This window comes from Hippoglossus hippoglossus, chromosome 1 (assembly GCF_009819705.1).
Source record: "Hippoglossus hippoglossus isolate fHipHip1 chromosome 1, fHipHip1.pri, whole genome shotgun sequence".
NCBI classification, from domain to species: Eukaryota; Metazoa; Chordata; class Actinopteri; order Pleuronectiformes; family Pleuronectidae; genus Hippoglossus; species Hippoglossus hippoglossus.
Genome location: NC_047151.1, coordinates 19,361,146 through 19,383,171, shown reverse-complemented (window position 1 = coordinate 19,383,171; position 22,026 = coordinate 19,361,146). Strand labels below are relative to the sequence as shown.

Sequence of the window (22,026 nt, the reverse complement as noted above, 5' to 3'; positions counted from 1 at the left end):
AACTGTATAAGTGACCTGAAGTAGTTGAACCACGGCAAGTAAAGACCCAGCTGCAACACCCACAGAGCGCCGGTTGCCTGATTGCCCAAAGTTTATTCATATTGAATGTATCGCGTGCCTACACCAAATTCAACACTGCGCCTCCTACGGCCCTCAATACACACTTTGCATACTACATATGCAAAGTGTGAAGCCAATAAGATGAACGGTTCTTTGGATATGCAAGCCACACACAGAGAGACAGAGATTTCTTAAAAACAAGAAGATAGATTAGCAGTTAGAAACATAAATACTGAGATGTTTCTATTGTGCTTGACCAAGAATCTTCTTCTCGGTCGACAGATCTATGTTGACATAAAATCATATATTCAAGTGAGGACAACCGAGGCTCATCGAGTTTATACTTCACCACAGTGGACATCAATTCGAAATTCAGCCATCTGTCATCAAACGTCTGTGCAGAAGATTTTTGTGTTCTGCCGCAGATTTAGTAGCAACGGAAGCAATTGGAATAACTGTAATTTTGTAAACCTCTGAAGTGCCAAACATTGTATTCTTTCAGCAGTAAAAAGGACAAACAATAAAACCATTCAAAACAAGTAATAAAAGGGGGATTTCAACCGAACAGTCAGCAGGAGGTGATTTCATGGACTGGGCATCTGAGCAGGTATTCCCCTTCTCAGCTCTGGAGGCTTGTGGTTTGGATGGCGCGTAGGTGTCAGTATGCAAAGTCAAATTTGGCAAAAATAAGTGTGAATGAAGCTTTCATTCATTCATTCATTCTTTCATTCTCAGAAGACATATGCTCTAACATTAAAATACCAAGCAACCTAGTGTAATACTGAGGAATGTAACTCTGAGGAGGTTCTGTGAGAAAGACCTCACAACAGATTACAATAATGCCCTATTGACCACTTTCCTCCAAACTAAGCTCCTAAATTTAGCAAAGAAGAGGAGGACTTTCTTCCTGAAGCATTTCTTCTGACCAAAAGCGCGTTCCAAATGCACTGATGTCATGAAGTCAAGCCCTACAAAGAGAAACCGCGGTGGCAGACATGTTTGATGATGGCCTCAGCTGTTATTAAAAGCCAGATTTAATTGTCCCCTTCAAAGTCCCTCTGTTGCTGTGTAAAAATGTAACCTGTTTACTCTTTCATACTTTAAACAGAACATGAAAGGCATAAAGCCATAATGTCTGCAATCACGGACACACACACACAGAGACACGCACACACACAGACACACATGCATGCGCACACAGGGGACTTCCAAACCAACACACCTCCACCCACACGCTGTCGCTACAGGCTGTGAGGCCCCAGGCGAACACACATTCCACACTTGTCCTCTCACCTTTACACAGATAAACTAAGAATTAAGATTGTTGAAACACACACCACCACACTGTGACCTCAGCACACTGTATGACCGATCGCTCCTCGAGCTGCAGCTGCATCAGGAAACGTTATTTTTACATCAAGTTAGCTCACTGCTGTCGAGCTGGAAAGTCGTGTGAGAACCAATTATTTGCATCACCTTAATTTCAGTGAAAAATAATGTACTTTTTATGCATCTTTTATCATGAAAACATGTAATCATTTCATTAAAAAAAATAAATACAACTTGGTATTTAATATGGACTATATAGGACACAGCTCTAGCTCCATCCTGGCTGACTTTAACCTTAACATGCTGTTTATGCAGTCATGCGTCATGATAATAATGATAAATTGTCTGTATTTATATGGAGCTTTTCTAGTCTGGATGATGATCACTCAAAGTGCTGTAAAGTACAGTTTATTGCCATTCAGCACTTTTTCTATGGGGGGGCAGTTTTTTATTTTAAAAGAACTGACAGTCAGATGAGATTGTCTCCAGCCTATCGTGACTCTCAAAGGGTTCTGCAACTCTTAAAGGATTCGCAGTATAGCCCAATAGATGGATTGATGGATAACTCATAACTAAATTATCTTATATTAATATATTTAATTAACTATATTTTGTTGGATATTACTACGATTTTGAATGCAGATCCTTTACCTGTAACAAGGTATTTGTAAATAGTGGGATGCCTTCTATTTACTTTTGTAAAGGAGCCAATTTCTGATTCCACCAGAGGTAAAATCAAAATATAAAAAAGGGCCTTCAGGAGTTTAACATCTGTTGGTGTGTAGTGACAGATGCGAAGGAGTCTTTTTCAGGGAATGGTCAGTGCTTTTTGCATTTTATAATCACAGAGCTTTTATAAATGTTGACATATGTTGTTTTATATACTTTACTATGTGTGTAACTCTTGTTTTGATTGCTTTTCTTTTAATTTCCTTTTTTCTACATATCTTAAGCCCATTATATGTTAAGAAAAGTGCTATATAAATAAAGCTTATTATAATAATGACAATTTTGTTAAGAAATATTTCTTCTCATTCACATTCACCTGGTGGCCAATTCCATACTTGTAAGCTTTTTAATTTTGTCTGGTTCTGTGTCAACCTGAAATCAGCATCACTCAACACGACTCATAATGAGACTGAAATAAGGAACTGCTCATCTGCCCACAGCCTTTCTGAATCAGCAACATTGAGCCTTTCATATTTCTATCCGTCTAATCACAGGACTCGGGTGTATCATAGAAACTGTCCTATTCCAGTTTCCAAGAAAGAACGAGCTGCGAGTAGCGCACTTTGAAATAACAAAAAGAGAGAGAGAGGGTGGGGACACACACATTTGTGTCAAATGAATCCTGAACATCCTGTTTCAGTTGAAAAGACAGATCTTTCCAAGAATCATATTCAAAAGAATAAACTTTCAACCTTCCCACCATCCTCGGGTCAGTGACATCCCTGATTCAATCTGACGAGGAACGTGTTGCATCCCATTTTCCATACCGACGCATAGCTGGCCACCATTATTCCATCTACGACGAACAATCAGTCCATCTATCCCCACCTCACACGCATACATTCATTTACTGATCGATTATCGGTCACATTCCCAACGGAGGCCTCGCACGCTGTGTTTTCTCCTCCGTCATTCACAGCAGTGGTGAAGGTTGCTAAAACAAAACAACGGCTTAATATCTCAAAATAACGAGAAATTCAAATGTGAGTAAGTAGAAAATATTGACTTGGTATTTCGAATATAGCTCCAAACAATGACTTAGTATCTCCAAATAAAAACGTCATATCTCAAAATAACAACTTTGTATCTGAAAACATGACTTGGTAGAAAATATTATCTCTGTATCTCAAAGTAACGAGTTAGTGACTGAAAATAAAAGTAGAATATGTCTAAATAACGACTTGGTATCTCAAAATATGAGTAAGTACAAAATAAGGACTTAGTATCTTGTTTCAACTTTTAAATCTCACGATTGTTTATTTGTTATCGATCTTTTTTCACCGACGGAAATGGGCTTCCGCAGATTCCCACTGAGACGCAGTGAATAAACAAAGTCGGTACTAAAAGCTGGAAGCTGTCGGACATTGCTCGCACTTTTATGCCTCCGTTATCTCTGTGACACAGGAGGAGTCTGTGCATGACGCCGAGCAGACGGAGAGAGACGCGCGGGTCCGGGCTGTCAGAAACGAGCTGGAGCAGGGGCGCATGCGCACCATCGAGGCCATGCAGCAGTAAGACGTCACCCATTCAAAACAGAGGCAAGCCCGGACACACACCGAGCGAGAGACCGCTCTGCACGACTGACCCACCCGCCTCAGGCATCAGCTGAGGTCCGCTGACCAGAACCCATCCACCCCACCTCCGGCGCTCTCCCCTGGTTTTACTACATTACTATTTATATTAGCATTAGCTGCTGCTTTTTTTTCTTCAGTGAGCATCACGCTACCTGCCGAAGCGATTCCTCCACGATCCTCCACGATCCTCCACGGAGCTCCCCGCTGCTCCCCGCTGCCCACTCCGGGGACATCGCGATGGTTCTCGAGGATGAGCTGAGCACCGCCGCGGCGAACGGACGCACCGCGGCTGTGGATGGTCTCCTCCAGGCAGGGGCGGACGTTAACGGCCTGAACCGATTCGGACGGAGGGCTCTGCAGGTCGGTGTCACCAGATGCGCGTCATCGGCCGAGAAAAAGTTCAGTTTGACGCTTAAATGCGTCTCGTGTTAACATCAAATGACGACAGAATTACGGGCGAAATGAAGTTATGGTTATTTATTACATTGTTCTTTTACTTATTTGGTGAAAAAGCAACGCATGTGAGCAAGACGCAGAGCCCCGTGAGTCTGGGGCCTGCATGGTCAAACTCAGGCATTTTTAGCATTTTCAGAAAACTCACTTGAAAGCTAAATTAAACACAAGCGCACGTTTTATGGAGCCTTTATATTTCTTGAACGAGTTACTAAAGTCAGTGAATGCTGTGACTTTGGATCACTATTTATTTCCCATTGCGTTGTTTTGGATGAGGCCCACAGAAGAAGAGCAGCCTTATAATGGAGAATCATAGTCACGTTAAAAGTAGAAAGTATTGTTATTATAATAAAGCTTCCATTTGCTCGTAATTGACTTTAATCCGCAAAACAATAGATCATTCAAGCGGGTATTGATTTTAGCTTTCTTTACTTCTTTCTGTCTTTTCTTTCCATCTTTCTTTCTTTCTGTTACACCAGCAGTTAAACAGTATTATAGCTTCTGCTGAAAACCTGTACGGACCATAATGTATAATACTGAACGTTAGTTTTTCTTTTTTGACATTTATATTATAAAAAAGAAAAAGGGTAACCCATCTCAAAATGCAGATGGAGTCTTAGTATCTTGCGCAATCCAGCTTTATTGTACCGAGGGGGATATAAACGTTTTTAACTTTCAATTTAAATCAGTTGAATGAAGTATAATTTGTTAGTAAGATGGAAGAAAACGAAACTAAAGTTGTAATGAGGCCTAGAAAAGGCCCGTGGCGCACGAGCCACATCATTTGGAAGTAAAATGTGATGCTGGCCTTTTCCTACTGCGTTGTTTCAGTGCGTGATATGAGGATTGCAGCCGCTCCAGTGGATAGACACACACACTCATATCTCCTATAAAATATAATAGTCAAGATGAAGTAAAATGTAGTTAATTTGGGGACAATGTTTTCTCATACTGGTTTTGTGCCTCATGAAGTTTTTTATCGGGAGCGTCAGTCCTGAATAGCAATGTACTTGTACTTTAAATCCTCAAATAGCCTTTGAATATAACGGGGAGAAACAATAGTAAAATTAGTTATTGGCTCAGTGTGTTTTTATTAAATTGCAAACAGATCAATGCATCCATGTTTGTTACTTTCTGCTTTTATAATGCTGTAACATGTTTCCATGTGTGCAGGATGGTCACATTAATTACATGTGGATCTGCCTAAATCTTTACATCTTTGTTAATGAAGGTGATGATGATGGGGAGCGAAGCGGTGGCTCAGCTCTTACTCGGCCACGGAGCGGACCCCAACGTGGCGGACAGCAGCACCGGGAGCACGCCGCTGCATGACGCGGCCAGGACGGGCCATGTGGGCACCGTGCGGCTGCTGGTGGAGCACCAGGCTGACCCAGAGGCCCGGGACAACAAACAACGTCGGGCCGTGGACTTGGCCGAGGAGTACGGCAACAAGGACGTGGTTGCCTTCCTGGAGAATCTGTGAAACACACCGTGCTGCGGGGCGTTGTGAACCGGGAGGCAGAGCTCTGAGAGGCGGACCCCGCTGCGGGGGCCTGCAGCCTCGAACCGCCTCGAACCACTCAGTGACTGCTGTGAGATCCGTTTTTATTTATTTGTTTCATTTAAACAAGATTGCTTCACTTCTAACGAAATCAGGGTCATCTACAGGCACAGCGTCGCTAACATGTCAAACAACACGAGCTTAAAAAAAAGCTGCAATAACAATCTAAATGCTGTCACACTTCTCAGTTTTTATTTATTGTTTAGCTTCAGTTGTGTCATTGAAACACTCCATTAAGTGTAAAGCAATCCAGTTGAGCGTTTTACTGTAATATTTGTATAGTATAGTATTTTTAAGGTATGCTTGTGGTTGATTTTTCTCATACTTCCAATGAGCACACTGAATTTTGAATAGTTTGCCATGACAGACATTTAACCAAATAGCACAAAAGCCATTGAAAAATGTTTTGCACATTGGAACATTAGTGTCTTTACTGTGATGCACTATTCTGTGAGAATTATCCCTATAGTCCAATTTCCTCTTCGTGAACATGATCAACAGATCTGGGATAGTATGCACTTTAATAAAATGTCCCTTCTTAAGATTGATCATGTGTTTAAAGGTGGAGAGACGCAAAAGCAAGTGGGTTATGCTTCACATGCAGTAATGGCTGATTTAATGTACCAGAGGAAGAAAACTAAAAAAATCAAGCTATGATTATTTATATTTGAATTTTGTTACAAGTTTGAAGACCTAAAATGTCAATGCACTGTTGAGCCCATGGCAGGAAATTAAAATATTTTTAATTAGGTCACTTTTATTTGTATTTGCTGCTACAAAACAGGTTTCTTTTTTAGAATATTTATGATCGGATACAGGAAACTGCTTCACATAACCACTGCATGAATACGGGCTCATTATCATGTTCTTACTGCAGCTCTGGACTTCACTGTTAAACACACCGATCAGATCAAGGCTCATGGAACCATTTATTTTTCTGCACTGAAAATGTTGAGACAAGAATAGACACTATTTGACAGAAAATTGTTAATTTAAATACTTTTTCTACTTAAAGAAAGTCAGGTTTAATCTGCACTTTAGATAAGTTGCAATGTGAGTTTGTAATGTGTATGAAATAAGTCACAATAAGCATCTACCCTTTTCTCAAATTCAACATTAGCTTATAGTTGAATTTCAACCTCTATAGTTAGTGCACTCAACATGAGATTTAACCCCAAACCCACGACACTTCTGTTTTGTCTCTTTTGGAGTTTCAGGCCGGAACACACCGTTTGTGTATCAACAGAGGAACCAGTTAGTCCAACATATGTCAAGCTAAGAATATAACGAAATAATGTCTACATTTCTGTCGGGCAAACATTCCTACTTTGATAAGAAACTCAAATCGGAATTGACAAATCCAGAAGACATAAATACACCAATACTTTATCCTTTACACTTTTTTTTCCTATTCATTATTTTCAACTCTAATTCAAATTGTAATTATTCTGAAAGGCATTCTTGCACAAGCTCACATTTCCCTGCACGTATTCTGATAACGGCAAAACGTGACCTCAGCTCTTTGAAGTCAAAATCTCTGGCGCCCATTTCTGCTGAAAAATATGTTCATAATGTTGAGACAAGGCAACGAAGAGGAAATGCAATGAGACTATTTTTAGATACTCTGCATAGTGACAAGATTCAGTTGCAGCAAATGAAGATGAGAAAAAAGGACATGAGTGGCTCTAAAGGCCCAGCACTCCTACAAAAATCATTAGTTGATGATGAATCTTAGTGTATTGAACATTTTATGTCCAAAAGTGTGTCTCTCCTGTGTCTATAAATGCAGGGATCCGATCTGATATAGAAATAAAATGCTGTAAAAGTTCTGATTATCTGATTCATGTCACACATGCAACAGTGATGTAGAACAAATACAAATGAAAGTATTCCACCAAATATGAAACTGTTCCCCAGAAAGCAAAGACAAATATTCCCGAGAACAAGAATTTTATTCAAACTATTTTTGCTGAAGTGTTTGCAGGTATTTAAAACTTTTTTAGTTGTGTAATATGACGAAGGCAGTAACTAAATATTCATGTGCTAAATGACAAAGACTTTGTTTATTACATCCTGCATTAACAGCAATAAAGACACCAATGGTTTACTGGCAACAAATGTATAAATTTCAAAGGCTTACAGACAACAACAAAATCGAAATCCACAAAAAACAAAAAATCTAGCATAGTCGTAAGATTTAAAATCGTTTCTTGGTCTTTTTAAGTGTTTTGTAAACATGTGATTAGACTGAAGTGTTCCAGAGAGAAAGTGTGGCGTGTTGATCAGAGAGAAGAGGGACTTTTTTTATGCATCTTGAGTCAAGGAAAAAAAAGAAAAACACTGAAACTCCAGCTGCAGACACAGCACATGCATTATTTATGTGAGGCACTTTCTCGTGATTCACTGATGACAAATCCGCAGGCAGAGTCGAGGCTGTGGTCCGTGTAGGAGTCGGTGCAGGTGGTGTCTCGGGTCCTTTTTCTACTCAATTGTTTTCTACACCCTTAGTGTTTTGGTAACATAACCGAAGATTGTGCCATTGACTGCAACAGAAGGAACAAAACAGTTTTTTTCCCCCAATGTATGACTCATATAAATACAGCAATTGTGCTTACTACGTTTAGATCATGTTAACATGGTCTAGTTTTTGTTTTGTTTCCTAGAGGCAAGTTCATTTTCTTGTAGAAGTTGAAGAGAAAAACAAACATGATGATAAAATCTTTGTCTTAAGTTGAATCAAAACGTCTGTGCCTGTTGTCATTAATAAAATTCCAGTACAACAAAAAAGGTAAAAGGTTTTCAAAGTGTAGCTGTCTGCAATAAACAAAGACAACTTCTAAGGAGAAATGTAACCACTTACCTCACTGCAACCTCAATGCACTTCAAGCATGTTTAAAACTACTGTTACTCCACCAAGGAGAATGTGTTTTTGCCCTCGTCCATTTAGTTTTGTTTTCTTTGCAGGATGGGGTGTGGACCCAAAAAAATTTTTTTTTTTGTGAGATAGGGTGTTTTTGGAAGTTTTCACCAATGCCCCAAGGAATAAATTTAATGAATAGAAAAAAATCTTGCATAATAAGGGAACTGATATCTATGAGAGCGAGCAGTTTGGTGCAGCATGATTGAATTTAAGGGGACTGTTTGGCCTTGGTGGGGGTGTGTGCTCTACTTAGTGCCATTCTAGTTACAAATGGATCTTAAGGATGCACCCAGTATAAAATCACTCATCACGTTAGTCATGTGGTATCACCTTTGAGCATAAATATATATATATATATATATATATATATATATATATATATATTCAGGTTCAGGAGGTGGAGCGGGTCGATTGTTCGATCCCTGACTCCTGCAATCTGCATGTTGAAGCCCCCCCCCGCCCCCAAATTCCTCCTGATGGCATCAGTAAATGCATTTGATTTGATTTAAACTGGCACAAAAAATGTAATCACCATTATAAACAGGTGGTGTTTTGAAAGGAATTCAGCTCCAGACAGTTTGATGAGACCGACAGAAGACAATCAGACCCTCTTTCACAACTACTCGAAACACTTGATGGAAATGACTCATCAGAAAGTTGACAACTTACTTTCAAGGTCTTCATTGTCTGAGACCAGTCCAGCTGACTAATCTGCGGTATTGCAGTAAGCAGGATACTGCTGGCTTTGTTGGCGTTCTCCTTCATCGTCTTCATTACATTGTCAACACAGACCTGAGATAAAGGAAGAAAAATATCCGGCTGCGATTAAAAAACACGATGCAATTTTCACTTCCTTGTGTCACAGTTACTTTGTATTTCCCAATAATGTATCGGCCTATAAACGTTTGCACTGTGAATAAAGTTGCGGGAATCAAAAAGTCCCAATGGACATATATTCATGATGTGAAGGAAGCATCCTGTGAAATCAAAGCTGCTGCTGTGATGACACTATCAGATGTTTTTTATATTCTGCATACAATATTCGTCTCAATTACGCTCAAGGATAAAGTTTGTGATATTGATACTGTATAAATATATATATGTTGTGATGAAGAAATTCTAATAAAAACACAAAACCAACAATGTGTTAGTCTTTGGCTACTTTCTGACTTCCCAAGCTTGTTGTTGACAATCAATCACAATCCCATCACAAAATAGCTTGATGATGAGTTCATTAAATTCACTAGAATTACCACATTGCACTTGTATGCCTTTGCAAACCAGAGCAGTTTCAGTCTACATACATTTATCCTCCGGACTCATGAGGTGACTGTGACCTTTGACCCCTGAATTCTAATCAGGTCATCCGTGAGTCCAAATGAACAAACGTATAATGAATTTGAAGAAATTCCCTCAGGGCATTCACTAGAATGGAACGACACAGACAGCCCGAACACATAATACCTCCAGCCACTGGTGTGTGGGCATAACAAGCTAAAAACAAACAGGCCCTGAAGCTTTTTGAAAATGACAGACAGCAGTAAATTGTGCATCTGCGATGGATTAATACATATTTGCAGCTGTGGCCATGAGCACTGTAATCAAAGAAAATGACACCAGAAAAAAAAAATCAAGAAAAGAAAAACGGTCCAATGCTGAGGCTCATTCATTTGCTTGAATAGATTCTGCAACACAGATGATTAGGTTTTAGTCAGTATTGGACTAATGGGAGCCAAATATACAACATATAGAAATATGTACTCATCAATATATTGTTGTTTCAGTAAGACCACTGAATTTTGATAAATAATGACATTTAAAACACTGAAAAAAATGTATTGACAATATTGAATTTTTAGTCCACCTTGAATACAAACCCCCTCCCCCACAAAGTCGCTGTATTGCACATCATGAAACATGTCAAGTCAAGTTACAGCTCAATCCTGGATGCTGGGGTGAAAGTGAAAAGTTAGTTTCGTTACGAGGGTATTGACACAGCTGTCACAGCAGAAGCTGTGAGCAAGCCACCTTAAATTTCAGTGCAGATGCGACGAGCAGGTTGTTGTTTTTCAAGCAGTGAACTGTGCCCTGTACACCAGTGAGTCATCATTAACGAGGCAGCGAGTTTAAAACCATTTCACCTGCAGAGTCTATATTAATCCCCTTTATTCACAATCCATAACTCCCCTTTAAGAATGTGGAAATTTAAATCTATACGTCTGTAATTATTTATCTGATTCCCGGTCGAGAGTATAAATGTGTATCCAAATTAAATGATATGATATCTAAGGGTTAATTCTTATATCATTCTCAGCCAGACGTACAGTGATCCTGTACAGTAAGTTACAACCTTGTTTTCGTCCTGTGCTGCATGATTATCTCCTGCAAACATTAACACTTCACTTGAGTGCTTTGTTTTCATGTCACACTCAATGACTGGGTTCGTGTATTTGTGGCATTTGCGAGGACGAAGACAGTGAAGTTGATGACTCACTGTGAGTCAACCTCCTCTGGCAGGGCTTCCACCGGAGGCTGGCAGGCAGTGTGCCGGCCCAGGAGGTAGTGAGAATCTGGTAGGGAATGGGGGGGGGTAGGTGGGCGGAAGGATGTGGCGAGCATTCGGCAACAGGAGGGGGAAGAGGTCAGCGGAAGGAACTCGGAAGTGGAGTTGTGAATTGGGCTGGATCAGTGACTAATAAGCTGAAGCTCGCCCACATGCAATTTTTCATTGCATTACCCAGAGTGTGTGACAGAGAGTAGGTCACTCGGAAGCTGTGTGATACGGACGTCTGTTTATGGAGCACAGCTGGAGAAAACTTCAGTGGAGAAAGAAGACCAACTAAAACAACTGAGCTAATCAACCAAAATGCTGATACTTGTTATCCTGAACCACATTATTATATTTGTTACTAATATGTATTTATACAGATCCTGGAATAATACACATATCACTAAATGACTCCATATATTTTTTTTCCTTATATGTAGTAAAACAATGGACAGTTTTTATATAACCAATACAATTAAATTGATCAAAAACTACTTTACTCTGTGGCAAAAAGTGAAGAGCTCCTTTACCCAAACTTTGTTGTGCTTCTTGCTACAAGACGACACTAATCATCACAGATCACAGTAAACAAGGTCCCTTTGTAACGAAGAAAGTGAGAACAATAACAACTACTGATTACTTTATGCATCAAAACAGAGTTTCTGCAGTTTCAACAAATTAGATTTACGACTTTTAAGACCACATTCTACCTAATAATTCCATAAATGACTCTCTGTCTGTGGATTGCATATCTCACGAACTATTCAACTAATCGTTTTCACACTTGGCATGTGTATTTGAAATGGCCCGGGGAAGTCCAGAGCCGACTTTGGGGCAATTTGGACACACAAGATTCAATATTTATAAACTTTGAGTAAAAGAGGCGACCACTGCTCTGTAGCAGTCAGAGGGTCCAAAAAAATGTCAGGGGAATAAAAACAGGTCCAAATAAAACAAACGAAGATGTTTGCTCATAGTTAACAAACTTTTTGTCTGCCACATGTTTATGGAAACATTAACATCTGTCCATCATCTTTGTTTTTATCTCCATGTGATCAGTGATTATTAACTTGATCTGCTGTTTTGCAATCAGAGAACATAATTGAGCAATCATTTTTTTATTGTTTTATTATTGCTTCACAGCTTGGCACGAGCAGTTAAAACCTGTACATTTGACCGACGTGGCACAATTTCGTCTAAAGTATTTGCTGCAGAGCATCTGAGTCCTGGAACCCAGTTTGGTAATCACTTGTGTGAAATGACCAGCCCAAGGATGTAGAAACAGCTTTAAGAATCAGCTGGGTGTTTAGTGAGGACAGGGTAAATAAAGCCCTAAGGGAAGTGGTCGACAGTAAAATTAGATATGCACTATTATCCCTGATAATAGTTAGAAGAGGTCACTCTGCATTTTTTCTTTCTCCAGCAAGTGTAATGTCCCCCATTCATAGTACTGGTGACGAACAATTATCATTGGCTCAGTTTTATGAGCAAAATGGGGGAAGAAATGAGTGAAAAATAAATACACACATACATACAAACAAACATACATAAATAGAACTTGCTGTTCATTTACAATTTAGCTTATACTATAGGTAAGGTAGAAAACAAGATAAATGATAAATAATAAATGCTATTTTAGCTAACATTTTTAGCTTCCTGTTGCCTTGTTGATTGCCTTTACCCAGGTCTCCAGTTACGATTAGCATAACGTTAAAAATAAAAGACAAATAAAAGTGTGATGCAGTTGAAATGAGTAAAGGAGGAGGAGAGAAGTTGCGGAGGAATTTATGATAGAATAAAATAAATAAATGATCGGAGAGCACGTGATGTCACCAATGACCAGCACTGACTCACACAAGGACAATGGCAGCAGAAATAAATAAACTCAGCTGTTAGGACCAGCCTGTCACTCACCGCCTCCTCATGTTCCTTCCAACAGTCATAGTCTGTTGCCATGGCGATGCTGGCATAGCACATGCCGGCCTCCTTGGCGAGGGCCACCTCGGGCACAGTGGTCATGTTGATGACGTCAGCGCCCCACTGTCGGAACATCAGGCTCTCTGCTCTCGAGGAAAAGCGGGGCCCCTCGATAGTCAGCATAGTCCCTCGCACGTGACACTTAACGCCCAGACTCCGCGCCACCTCCACCAAAACCTGCACCAGGGCAGTAGAGCTAGTAAGTGTCTCCACTCAGCAAATTGAAAGAGGAGCAGGTGACTGTTCACATGGTTTGAATAGTTACTGTATTTATCTCATCTTGTTGAGATAAATATCTTCTTGCTGCGCTGTTTGGTATCTGCTCATCTGCATGTTTCAGTCTATTGCTATCTTCAATGGACTGAAACATTACACAATATTTATTCCAAGACAGGACTGCCCTCAACACAGGAGGGTTTTTGTGAACCCAAAATTTTGTCACTCTGAGATACTGTTTTCAATTTAAAAACACTCGTTAATGAAAGAAACTCAAGGTCATAGAAAAAGTTCCAGAAAACTGTAAAATGCTCATCTTAAGAAGAGATGTCTTTAAGAGTTTCAAAGTTTCAAAACATGAAATTAATCTTGTTTTGGTTTCTGCTTGCACGAGCTTGCAGAATTATCTTTATCAGTTCAAAAACTGAAGCTACATCTCAGACATGAGGTTTGTAAGATTGTTTAAACGTATATACCTTTCCTCTTCGTTTTTCCACCTCCACACTAACCCTGGTAGAAATTTTGGGAAACTCCAAATTTGAAGTAAACTAATTATTCGAAAGGTTTGGAATAAATAAACGTACAAGACATCTATGAAATTAGATATTTGTCCAGGTATTCATGGACTCACCTCTCTGGTTCGGTTACAGAAAGGTTCGGCCATGGGGATGTGACACACACCTGGAGGACTGGTGGGCTGTCCATCATACAGCGTCTGAGATCTCTTTGTGGTCCTGGCAAACAGGAGCAAACACAAAGGACTGAAAGTTATTGTCATGGCAACCATGGCTGGATTGTTTATTAATATTATCATCATTAACCTATTTAAAACGTGAAAAGTCCTTTCACAGCTATCTAGGACCATAAAACAATTCACAGATTATGGCAGCACCTGGTCTCTATCTTTATGGCAACAGCTCTCCTCCAGTTTACAAGTTTACACTTCTGCTGAAACAGTGGGGTCACGCAAGGCACAGTCCCACTCCTTATGGAGGTGGGTAAATAGTATGCAACAGACCGATTTAGCCCGGTGGCTTGAGAGTACCAGGGTTTCTGTGACTGCCAGCAGCCTCTAAGTCTTTAATAAACACTGAATTATAAGATGGTGCCGTTTTACAGACCATTATGTAATGAAGTCATCAAAAAGATAGATTTCTCAGTGGTGGCAAATCAGCAAAACACATTCTATTTGTCATATTTTCCCAGAGATTAGCACGTCATAACACAATTATCTCAGTCATTCAAAATATGCATCTTTCAATTATTGCCCAACCCCAATCGCTTACTCATAAACCTTGCACTGGTGCTTAAATATTTTCAGCAAGCTGCAGCTCCACCCTACTGAAAGAAGAAAAAACTCACAGTAGTGTGCATGTGTGTGTGTGTGTGAGACATAAACTGCGGTCTGAGGACAATGCTTGTTTTTGTGACAGCAGTCGTGTTATCTTGGTCAGGCATCATTTCATATGCAAGAACATTTTAAAAATCACTGTTGCAAATGTTTCCCACACATTTTTATCACCAATGGCAACAGTTTTGAAAAAGGACATTATCCATGCACTCATGTTGGATGGAATCTATGCTTTTGTTTCCATCCATTCTGTTCTCAAATTTTTTTTAAAGAAGGAATACTGTACAATTAAATACTTTACAAGATGAGGTTTTGGTTCATCTAGCAATTAATGATTATTATCAAATTAATTTAATATAAAATATACTGTTTAACATTAAACACACCAGATTTTTTTCATCATGATCCATGAATTATTACCTGAAAGATCTGTGAAAATGTTAAAATATTCCCCATCTCGTAATGTTGAAGAAAGTGAAAAAAGTGTCCCTGGATCCTTCCCACTAATGCGGAGCCGCACCAAAATGGTACTTTCCTGATCCATAATCACATCCTTCCACCAAGTTTCATGGTAAATCGGTTCAGTCGTTTTTGCATAATCCTGCTAAAAAACAAACACTAATACAACTATAATCTCCATGGCTGAGGTAATAAATGTCAAGTCTTTAGATGCTACTTGATTATTGCAAAGCGAAAAAACAACAAAATATATAAAGAGCAAAGATAGATTTTGGGACCTTTGGTGTTTTAAGGCCCATGTGAGACTGTAAAACCTAAAACTCGACAAAGCCAGTGACACTGACCTATATATGCAGCGATCAAATGTTTGTTTTTTAGTAAATAAGAAGAGGTAATGACAAAGATTGTGGCATCCATAAAGTGAAGCCTTGAAAACAAGGCGTCACATGTTGCAGGACAAGTCTGAACAGGTCCCAGCCAACGACTTCCTCATTTCTGATAAACAGATCTCGTCTGTGCTTGATTCTGGTAGCTGGGCTATTCATCGGTTTCACCAACACGGGCGAGTAAAACCACAGGCAACGTGATAAACTTGTGTACAAGTATACAGGGGAAACACACTGACACAATTCAGACTCAAATCAGGCAGTTGTCTGCCAACACATTGCTAACAAATAAACCATCCTTACTAAAAAACAAGCACCTCTCACTGCACATATTGAGTTATTGAATGGAATTTGTGCAATCCGCCGACTGAGAGAGAGCACCACACAGCCTCAGGGTCACGCTCATTGTATGTTACACATAGGAACACATGTATAAGCCTTGAGGTCAGAGATACTGCTGAGAGAGTATAAGTTCTCATGGAAAGATATTCTCAGGTTCACCAGCAAGAGTTTTTATTTCTAACGGAAGAGTTCATAATCATCTTCTGCAATCTGAGCCACTGAGACAGAATACCTGGGCCCTGTGTTCATGTTCATTACGAAAAAGCTGATGTGTGTGGAAATGAATTTCAACAAATTCAAGTTTTATTCTTACTGAGGTCATGGATTACGCCACTTGGTTGTGAATACAGCCATCCATTGCTTATGTACACATCCAGCAGTGACAGCGCAACACTGTCATTATCATTCATTTGGTGCAGTGCCTGAGTCAACCTGAAAAAAGCAAGTCCAACACCCACTCTATTTGCTCTGGTCCTGATAGAAATCGCTCTCTATAGTTGTTAAATGCTCCTATTTGTTCACCAGCCACCTCAGCTGAGGAGGTTATGTTGTCTGTGTACAGCCCACAATTTGTGACCGTTGACTGTACACGTCAACTGCGCAGGCTCCAGGTACAATATATCCACCCACTGGAATTGAATGTGGGAGGAATCCATGAGTTGAATACCAGACCAATGCAGACCCTCGTTTTAAATATGAAGGAAGACAGCTAATCAATGAGCTGATCGCACAATTCAGGACATAATTCCCTTTAGCTTCAACACTATATATATAAAAAAATGAACTGTATATAGCTCAACATGACAGCCACTAGCAGGAGAGTGGATATTAGCTGAGCAAAATGAATGAATGAGAACTGACTGCTCACAACACGCAAGATACACAACAATGACAGACAGGAAGGAAACCCAACACTTTACAACTATCTGTATAGTAAAGGTTGTGCTGTAGATGCTCTGTCACCACACTGGGGTTAACTGTTTCCATAGGTGGAATGTCACAGAGACTACATTTTTTATTCTCACCAAAGCCTGAGGAAAACGGTGACACCTGAGAGCTCAACAAAAACAAATTAAACACAAGTTAATAGATTGTTTCCCACTGAAAGTGACGGTAAACAAAAACTGGCTTTAACAAGTGCGTCAACCACAGCGAGTAACTCTTTCCTCTTTCTCACTCAGCTATCTGGATGCTCTCGTCACACAGTAACATGAGGCGTGTCACTGAGATTTGTGGGAAGATGTTTGTACAGTCGCCCTCCTGTACACTTGTTACAGAACACCCACCAAGAACAACATTTTTCACGAAGCTTGAACTATTTAACAAGAAGAGAAACATAAACAAATAATATAACAATAACAACACATTCAGTTATAAATACCTTATTTCAAAGAGTTTACTTCATAAAAGCGAACCGTGAAGTCATTTAATTCACATAAATATACTTTGTACTCTAAAATTCAAGTTTAAGGCTGTGCTGTAAATTATATTATGATGCTGTAAGTTATTTTAATGTTACAAAGACAAACAAGAATCTCAGCTATAGTTATTTTACCTCTGAATATACTTGAAAAGACATTTGATCGGACAGTCAGGAAGTTCCCTAAGTTCCCCCTTGTGGGCCGCGCTCACAGTTTACACATCTGGACAGGGTTTTTTTTGCTTCATCTAGATTCTGTGACTTCTCCCTGTGATTAGCCACGTGTGCACTGGTGTGAGAAAGAGCAGCGAGACAACTGCTCAGCAAAAAATGTCCCGACATTGGTCTTGACCGTTAAATAGTGGCCACAATCATTTTGCTGAATAGCACAGAACACCTCTGTGCTGAAGTAATATGGTGCCTGAGTGCAACTAAAATTAGGATCATGTTCTGAACCTTGTTAGTGAGACAGCTGGACACCAGAAAAAAGGCAATCTGTGAGCCACTACAAAAAAAATCAGGGTTCCTGCCAGTTTCACCAAGTTAAATTTAAGACTTTTAAGACCAAAATTAATACAAATTCAAGATCTATGTCAAGTACGACAGATATGAAGTAATATCCCAGAATCCAGAGTCCCAAAAATACTTACACTTACCCCTTAAAAACCCTGGTATCTAGTAAACTACAGGCGGAGACAGTAGATATCCATGACTATCCAATACCTAAGCTGAATGTCCTGAGCTATATTCTGACCAAGTGTTTGTAGACTCATCAGTTCCATGTTCAATTTGTTTGTAGTTTAATTACAGGGTGATTATACTGTATCTGTATCTTGGAGAGAGAACGACAAAAGATGGGAATATTATAAACTATGCATGACGTCAAACATTCCACTAAAAAACAACTACTTTAAAGGTTCAGTGTTTAAGGTGAAAGGGACCTATTGGCACAAACTGAATATAAAATAAACCGTGTGATGTTTTCACTAGTGTGTTTCATCTAAACTTTACAATTTGTTGTTTTCTCTACCCTGGAATGGGCCCTTTGTATTTAAATACTTTATATTTACATCGGGAGCGGGTCCTCTCTACGGAGGGCGCCATGAAGGAGCCAAGATTGGACAAATTAAACATCTTTAGAGGCCCGGACACAGGCACAAGAAGCGCCCGCTCCTATCCGCCAGCCCAGTGAGTGGGGGAGGGAGAGACAGGCGCTGCGCACAAGCTCCACTGGCCTCCAGCCAGGATGCCAGCACACGGAGAGAGGGCTTCCCTCTACCGGCCCAGTATTTGATGACAATAAATATTTTTTCCGGCATTCTAGAGCCTGTCCTTTTCATTCACGGTGTGTGTTCGGCGTGGGCCTCTCAGCATTATCGCTCTCTTTTTCCTTCCCTCCCACCCTCAGTCTAACTCTCATTCACCCACTCGTTCCGTAAAGAGAGCCGGGCCCGCCCCGCCCCGCCCCATCCCGGCCAGGCTCCACCGGCGTGTCCCTACCAATAACAGTGCTCTTTTATGCAGCACCAGAGGAAAATCAACCAATCCAATACGAGTCTCGCATTGTGGAAGTATCGCAAGATGTAGTTGGGGAGAGGCCTGCACTGAAAGTCACTAAGTAAAATTTCAGGAAAATGTCCAAAGTTCAGTGCATTTCTGAAAGCAGCAAGAGAGTAAAATGAGTAAGGTACTATGAAGAGTATCTAAGTCCTGGGAGTAAATTGAAGGGAAAAAAACTAAAATGACCAGATTAGCAGGTTATCTGAACCATAATCTGATGTGTTCACACTCACCTGTCAATGAACTGATCTATGATGACAATGTCTCCAGGCTGAATTTCCTCCCGCAGTGAGCCACAGGCTGTGGTAACCAGCAGATGTGTACAGCCCTCTTCTCTCAGCGCCCAAATGTTGGCCTGGTAATTCACATTGGATGGCATTATGGTGTGTTGTCTCCCGTGCCTACGAATAGGAAAAAAACAGCATTTGAGATACAGACAGTTTACACTGATCAATTTCAGAGATATAAAAATATATGCTTAGATGTAACAGGAAACTAATTTTATATGGAGTGAAATATTGTGTGAAGAGATGCAGAAACTACAGTGTCTAGTATATTTGACAAGTGCACAGAATTTCCACTAGATGGTGCTAACAGATAACATTTTCATGATTCACATTTTCTTACCTTGCAAGCAGGACACACTCCACATTTTTTATCTTTCCCAGTATCAAGGCATCAGACGGCTGTTCAAAAAGAGCAGAATCATCCAATTATGAATAAAACAGTAAGGAATTATTTTACTGCAAGGAATCATTTTACAAAAAATATGCCAGAATGCCAGCAGAGCTTGTTATTTACATCGATCTATTAAAAGGTCCAGTGTGTAAGATTTAGGTGGAAGGGATCTATTGGCAGAAACTTAATATAAAATATCCCTAGTGATGTTTTCACTAGTGTGTTTCATCTAAATTGTACTAATTGCTGTTTTCTTTACCCTAGAAGGTTATGATTTGGTCAACAGCTTCACTGACCTTTCCATATGGTGTATCCACATATCGCTCAGTCCTTCCCTCCAAGATGTCTGGATCATTAAGGCCTGAACCACCAATTATTCCAATCTAGATCAAACAATCGAAAAAGATTAACAGTCAAATTTATCAAACTTAATATCACACTAATAAAACACTTATATCTGTATAGAGAATTGAAATGTAAACAAATTCCTTTTACATAAGAGAATTGGGAAATCAAAGCAAAGATAGTAACACAAAAACTGTTTCAAACTATTTGAGCACTTCGTCAAATCATGTAACCAATTGGCAAATTCATCTGGTAAGACTTGATGCTGTTATTTCCCCCAGATACAGAGAGCTTTACAAACTGTACGTGTAGAACTTAAGTGTTTATTATCAGTTGACGTCTGTGTTCAGTGTTAAGTCGATTAAGTTTAAGCCTAAACACACTTCAGAGACAAATATTGTACAAATATTAAAGTGAACCTAAATGTCATTTCAACAAAAAAGTTACTGTTTTGATTTTCCACAGTGTGGCTACTCTCTTTCCTTCCGAGCTATATGCAACAAAATATTCATATTTTTAACGCACAATATAAACATAAATGCAAATATTTATTAATAAAGATAATACTACAGTAATAAAAGGTTAGGGTTGGGGTTAGATAAAAGGTTTCCTGGGATGTTTTACTACTTTTCATTTGAAGTATGACCTGAATTCCTCCTCCATGCAGTCAGCTGTCGCGGTGTGTGGTTAGAGATGCCGGGTGACCACGTGCTCCAGGGGATGCACCTCACATGCTTCCGCTCCAGTTCCTCTTGACAGTACACTGAACTTAGCCTGTTAGCATGTTTATTATTTTTAGCTTACACCTTTAAAGCCGACACACTTTAAGCTTGGCTAACACGATGCTAACGTCTACTAGCTTATTTCCCCCCAGCACTTCATGTTTGTCAGAGCTGCAGCTGCTGTGAATTTACCTGAGCTACGCTTCCTCATTGATTTTCCAGACTGACGTTTATAGTGGGGCGTTACGTGGTGGCTCCTTACCTTAATGGGCGCAGTGGAAGCCATGACTGGGTCTTCTCCTGTTAAAGTAAAGATGCGGCAAAGTACTGAGGCAGAAGAAGCTTTACAGTCTCTGCTTAACATCCGCCACAGAGCCGGAAGTCAAACATTTCCCTTCCTGTAACCGTGCTTTCAAAACAAAAGCGAAAGCGCTTTATCTTTTCTCTTGAGAGAGAGAGAGAGAGAGAGAGAGAGAGATGTTTAATACGCTATCACCTTATAGAAGACATATCACATAATTATCTGGTAATAACAGATAATATACTTGCTTACTTAGCCAAAAGGCAGAGACGCCATACTAACTGTATACTCTTAATTACCTGTCCCAACTAAGCTGCAAACTGGATATCATATTTCATTGTTTAAAAAGATGAGCATCTTCGCTCATGTTAATTCACAACCAATGACAGGTTTTACAGTTGTGGCTCATCTGTGTATATAGTGTGTGTAGTCTACATTATGAAAAGGTTGTGAATAAACACGAGGTGTTTCAGCTGAAATACAGTACTGCATTAAATACAGTATATCACATGGAAACAGTAGGTCATGTCATCCTGGGAGGGTGGAGGAAAAAAAGGGAAGAGAAAGTGAAGTGTGTGCATGAGTCAATTGGTCATGATGTTCAGAGCTATGTTATTTATGATGGTATACTATGTCCAATTATACAAGGTCATTTTAGGACATTGGTTAAAGAACTGTTAAGGGTAAACTGCTTTAAATGCTGGCTCACTTTTTTTTTGTGCCATTTTAACCACATTCACCACATTTAACAGGAAGTAAAGAACACACTTTTTCTGCCTTTATAGTGTGATGGTTACATGTCATACTGCACGGTAGGATCCCGATAATAATCTCTTTGCACATTCAGAGCTTTCAGAGTAACAGCCCATGAAGATACAGTATTTTGACCTTTGAGAGGATGCAACCAGCAAAAGTTTGGCATGTTTATTTATTTTTACAAATAATATAGTCAAATCAAAATAGTTTGCTGTTGATCAACTAATCATTGCAGCTCTAAACTGAATCCAATTGTATTTACAGAAGCTTTAGTATCGAAATGTCAGTTTACCACATGATCTGTGGGCACCGTGGAAATTCCATCACTCAGTTTTAATG

General features: G+C 39.7%; 2 protein-coding genes across 2 annotated transcripts; one reads left to right on the top strand and one right to left on the bottom strand.

Moving 5' to 3' along the window:
* The first annotated feature begins 3,591 nt into the window (after positions 1-3,591).
* Positions 3,592-5,831, top strand: cdkn2a/b (cyclin-dependent kinase inhibitor 2A/B (p15, inhibits CDK4)). Its single transcript, XM_034592373.1, has 2 exons — positions 3,592-4,052; positions 5,377-5,831. The coding sequence occupies exons 1-2, from the start codon at positions 3,930-3,932 to the stop codon at positions 5,626-5,628; spliced, it is 375 nt and encodes a 124-aa protein (XP_034448264.1). The 5' UTR covers positions 3,592-3,929; the 3' UTR covers positions 5,629-5,831.
* Positions 5,832-7,639: 1,808 nt separating this feature from the next.
* mtap (methylthioadenosine phosphorylase) lies at positions 7,640-21,022 on the bottom strand. The gene is made up of 8 exons (XM_034592360.1): positions 20,893-21,022; positions 19,860-19,946; positions 19,513-19,571; positions 19,119-19,286; positions 13,999-14,101; positions 13,089-13,328; positions 9,296-9,418; positions 7,640-8,249 (listed from the first exon to the last, which is right to left on the bottom strand). Exons 1-8 carry the CDS (start codon positions 20,992-20,994, stop codon positions 8,211-8,213), a joined length of 921 nt encoding a protein of 306 aa, XP_034448251.1. The 5' UTR covers positions 20,995-21,022; the 3' UTR covers positions 7,640-8,210.
* Positions 21,023-22,026: the final 1,004 nt, after the last annotated feature.

Excerpts from the sequence above, each read along its gene's own strand:
- cdkn2a/b (XM_034592373.1), top strand. The coding sequence starts at position 3,930 with ATGGTTCTCGAGGATGAGCTGAGCACCGCCGCGGCGAACGGACGCACC. Across the intron at positions 4,053-5,376 it reads TCGGACGGAGGGCTCTGCAG|GTGATGATGATGGGGAGCGA; the intron begins GTCGGTGTCACC and ends TTGTTAATGAAG.
- mtap (XM_034592360.1), bottom strand. The coding sequence starts at position 20,994 with ATGTTAAGCAGAGACTGTAAAGCTTCTTCTGCCTCAGTACTTTGCCGC. Across the intron at positions 19,572-19,859 it reads TGGATACACCATATGGAAAG|CCGTCTGATGCCTTGATACT; the intron begins GTCAGTGAAGCT and ends CTTTTTGAACAG. Across the intron at positions 8,250-9,295 it reads AGACAATGAAGACCTTGAAA|TCAATGGCACAATCTTCGGT; the intron begins GTAAGTTGTCAA and ends CTTCTGTTGCAG.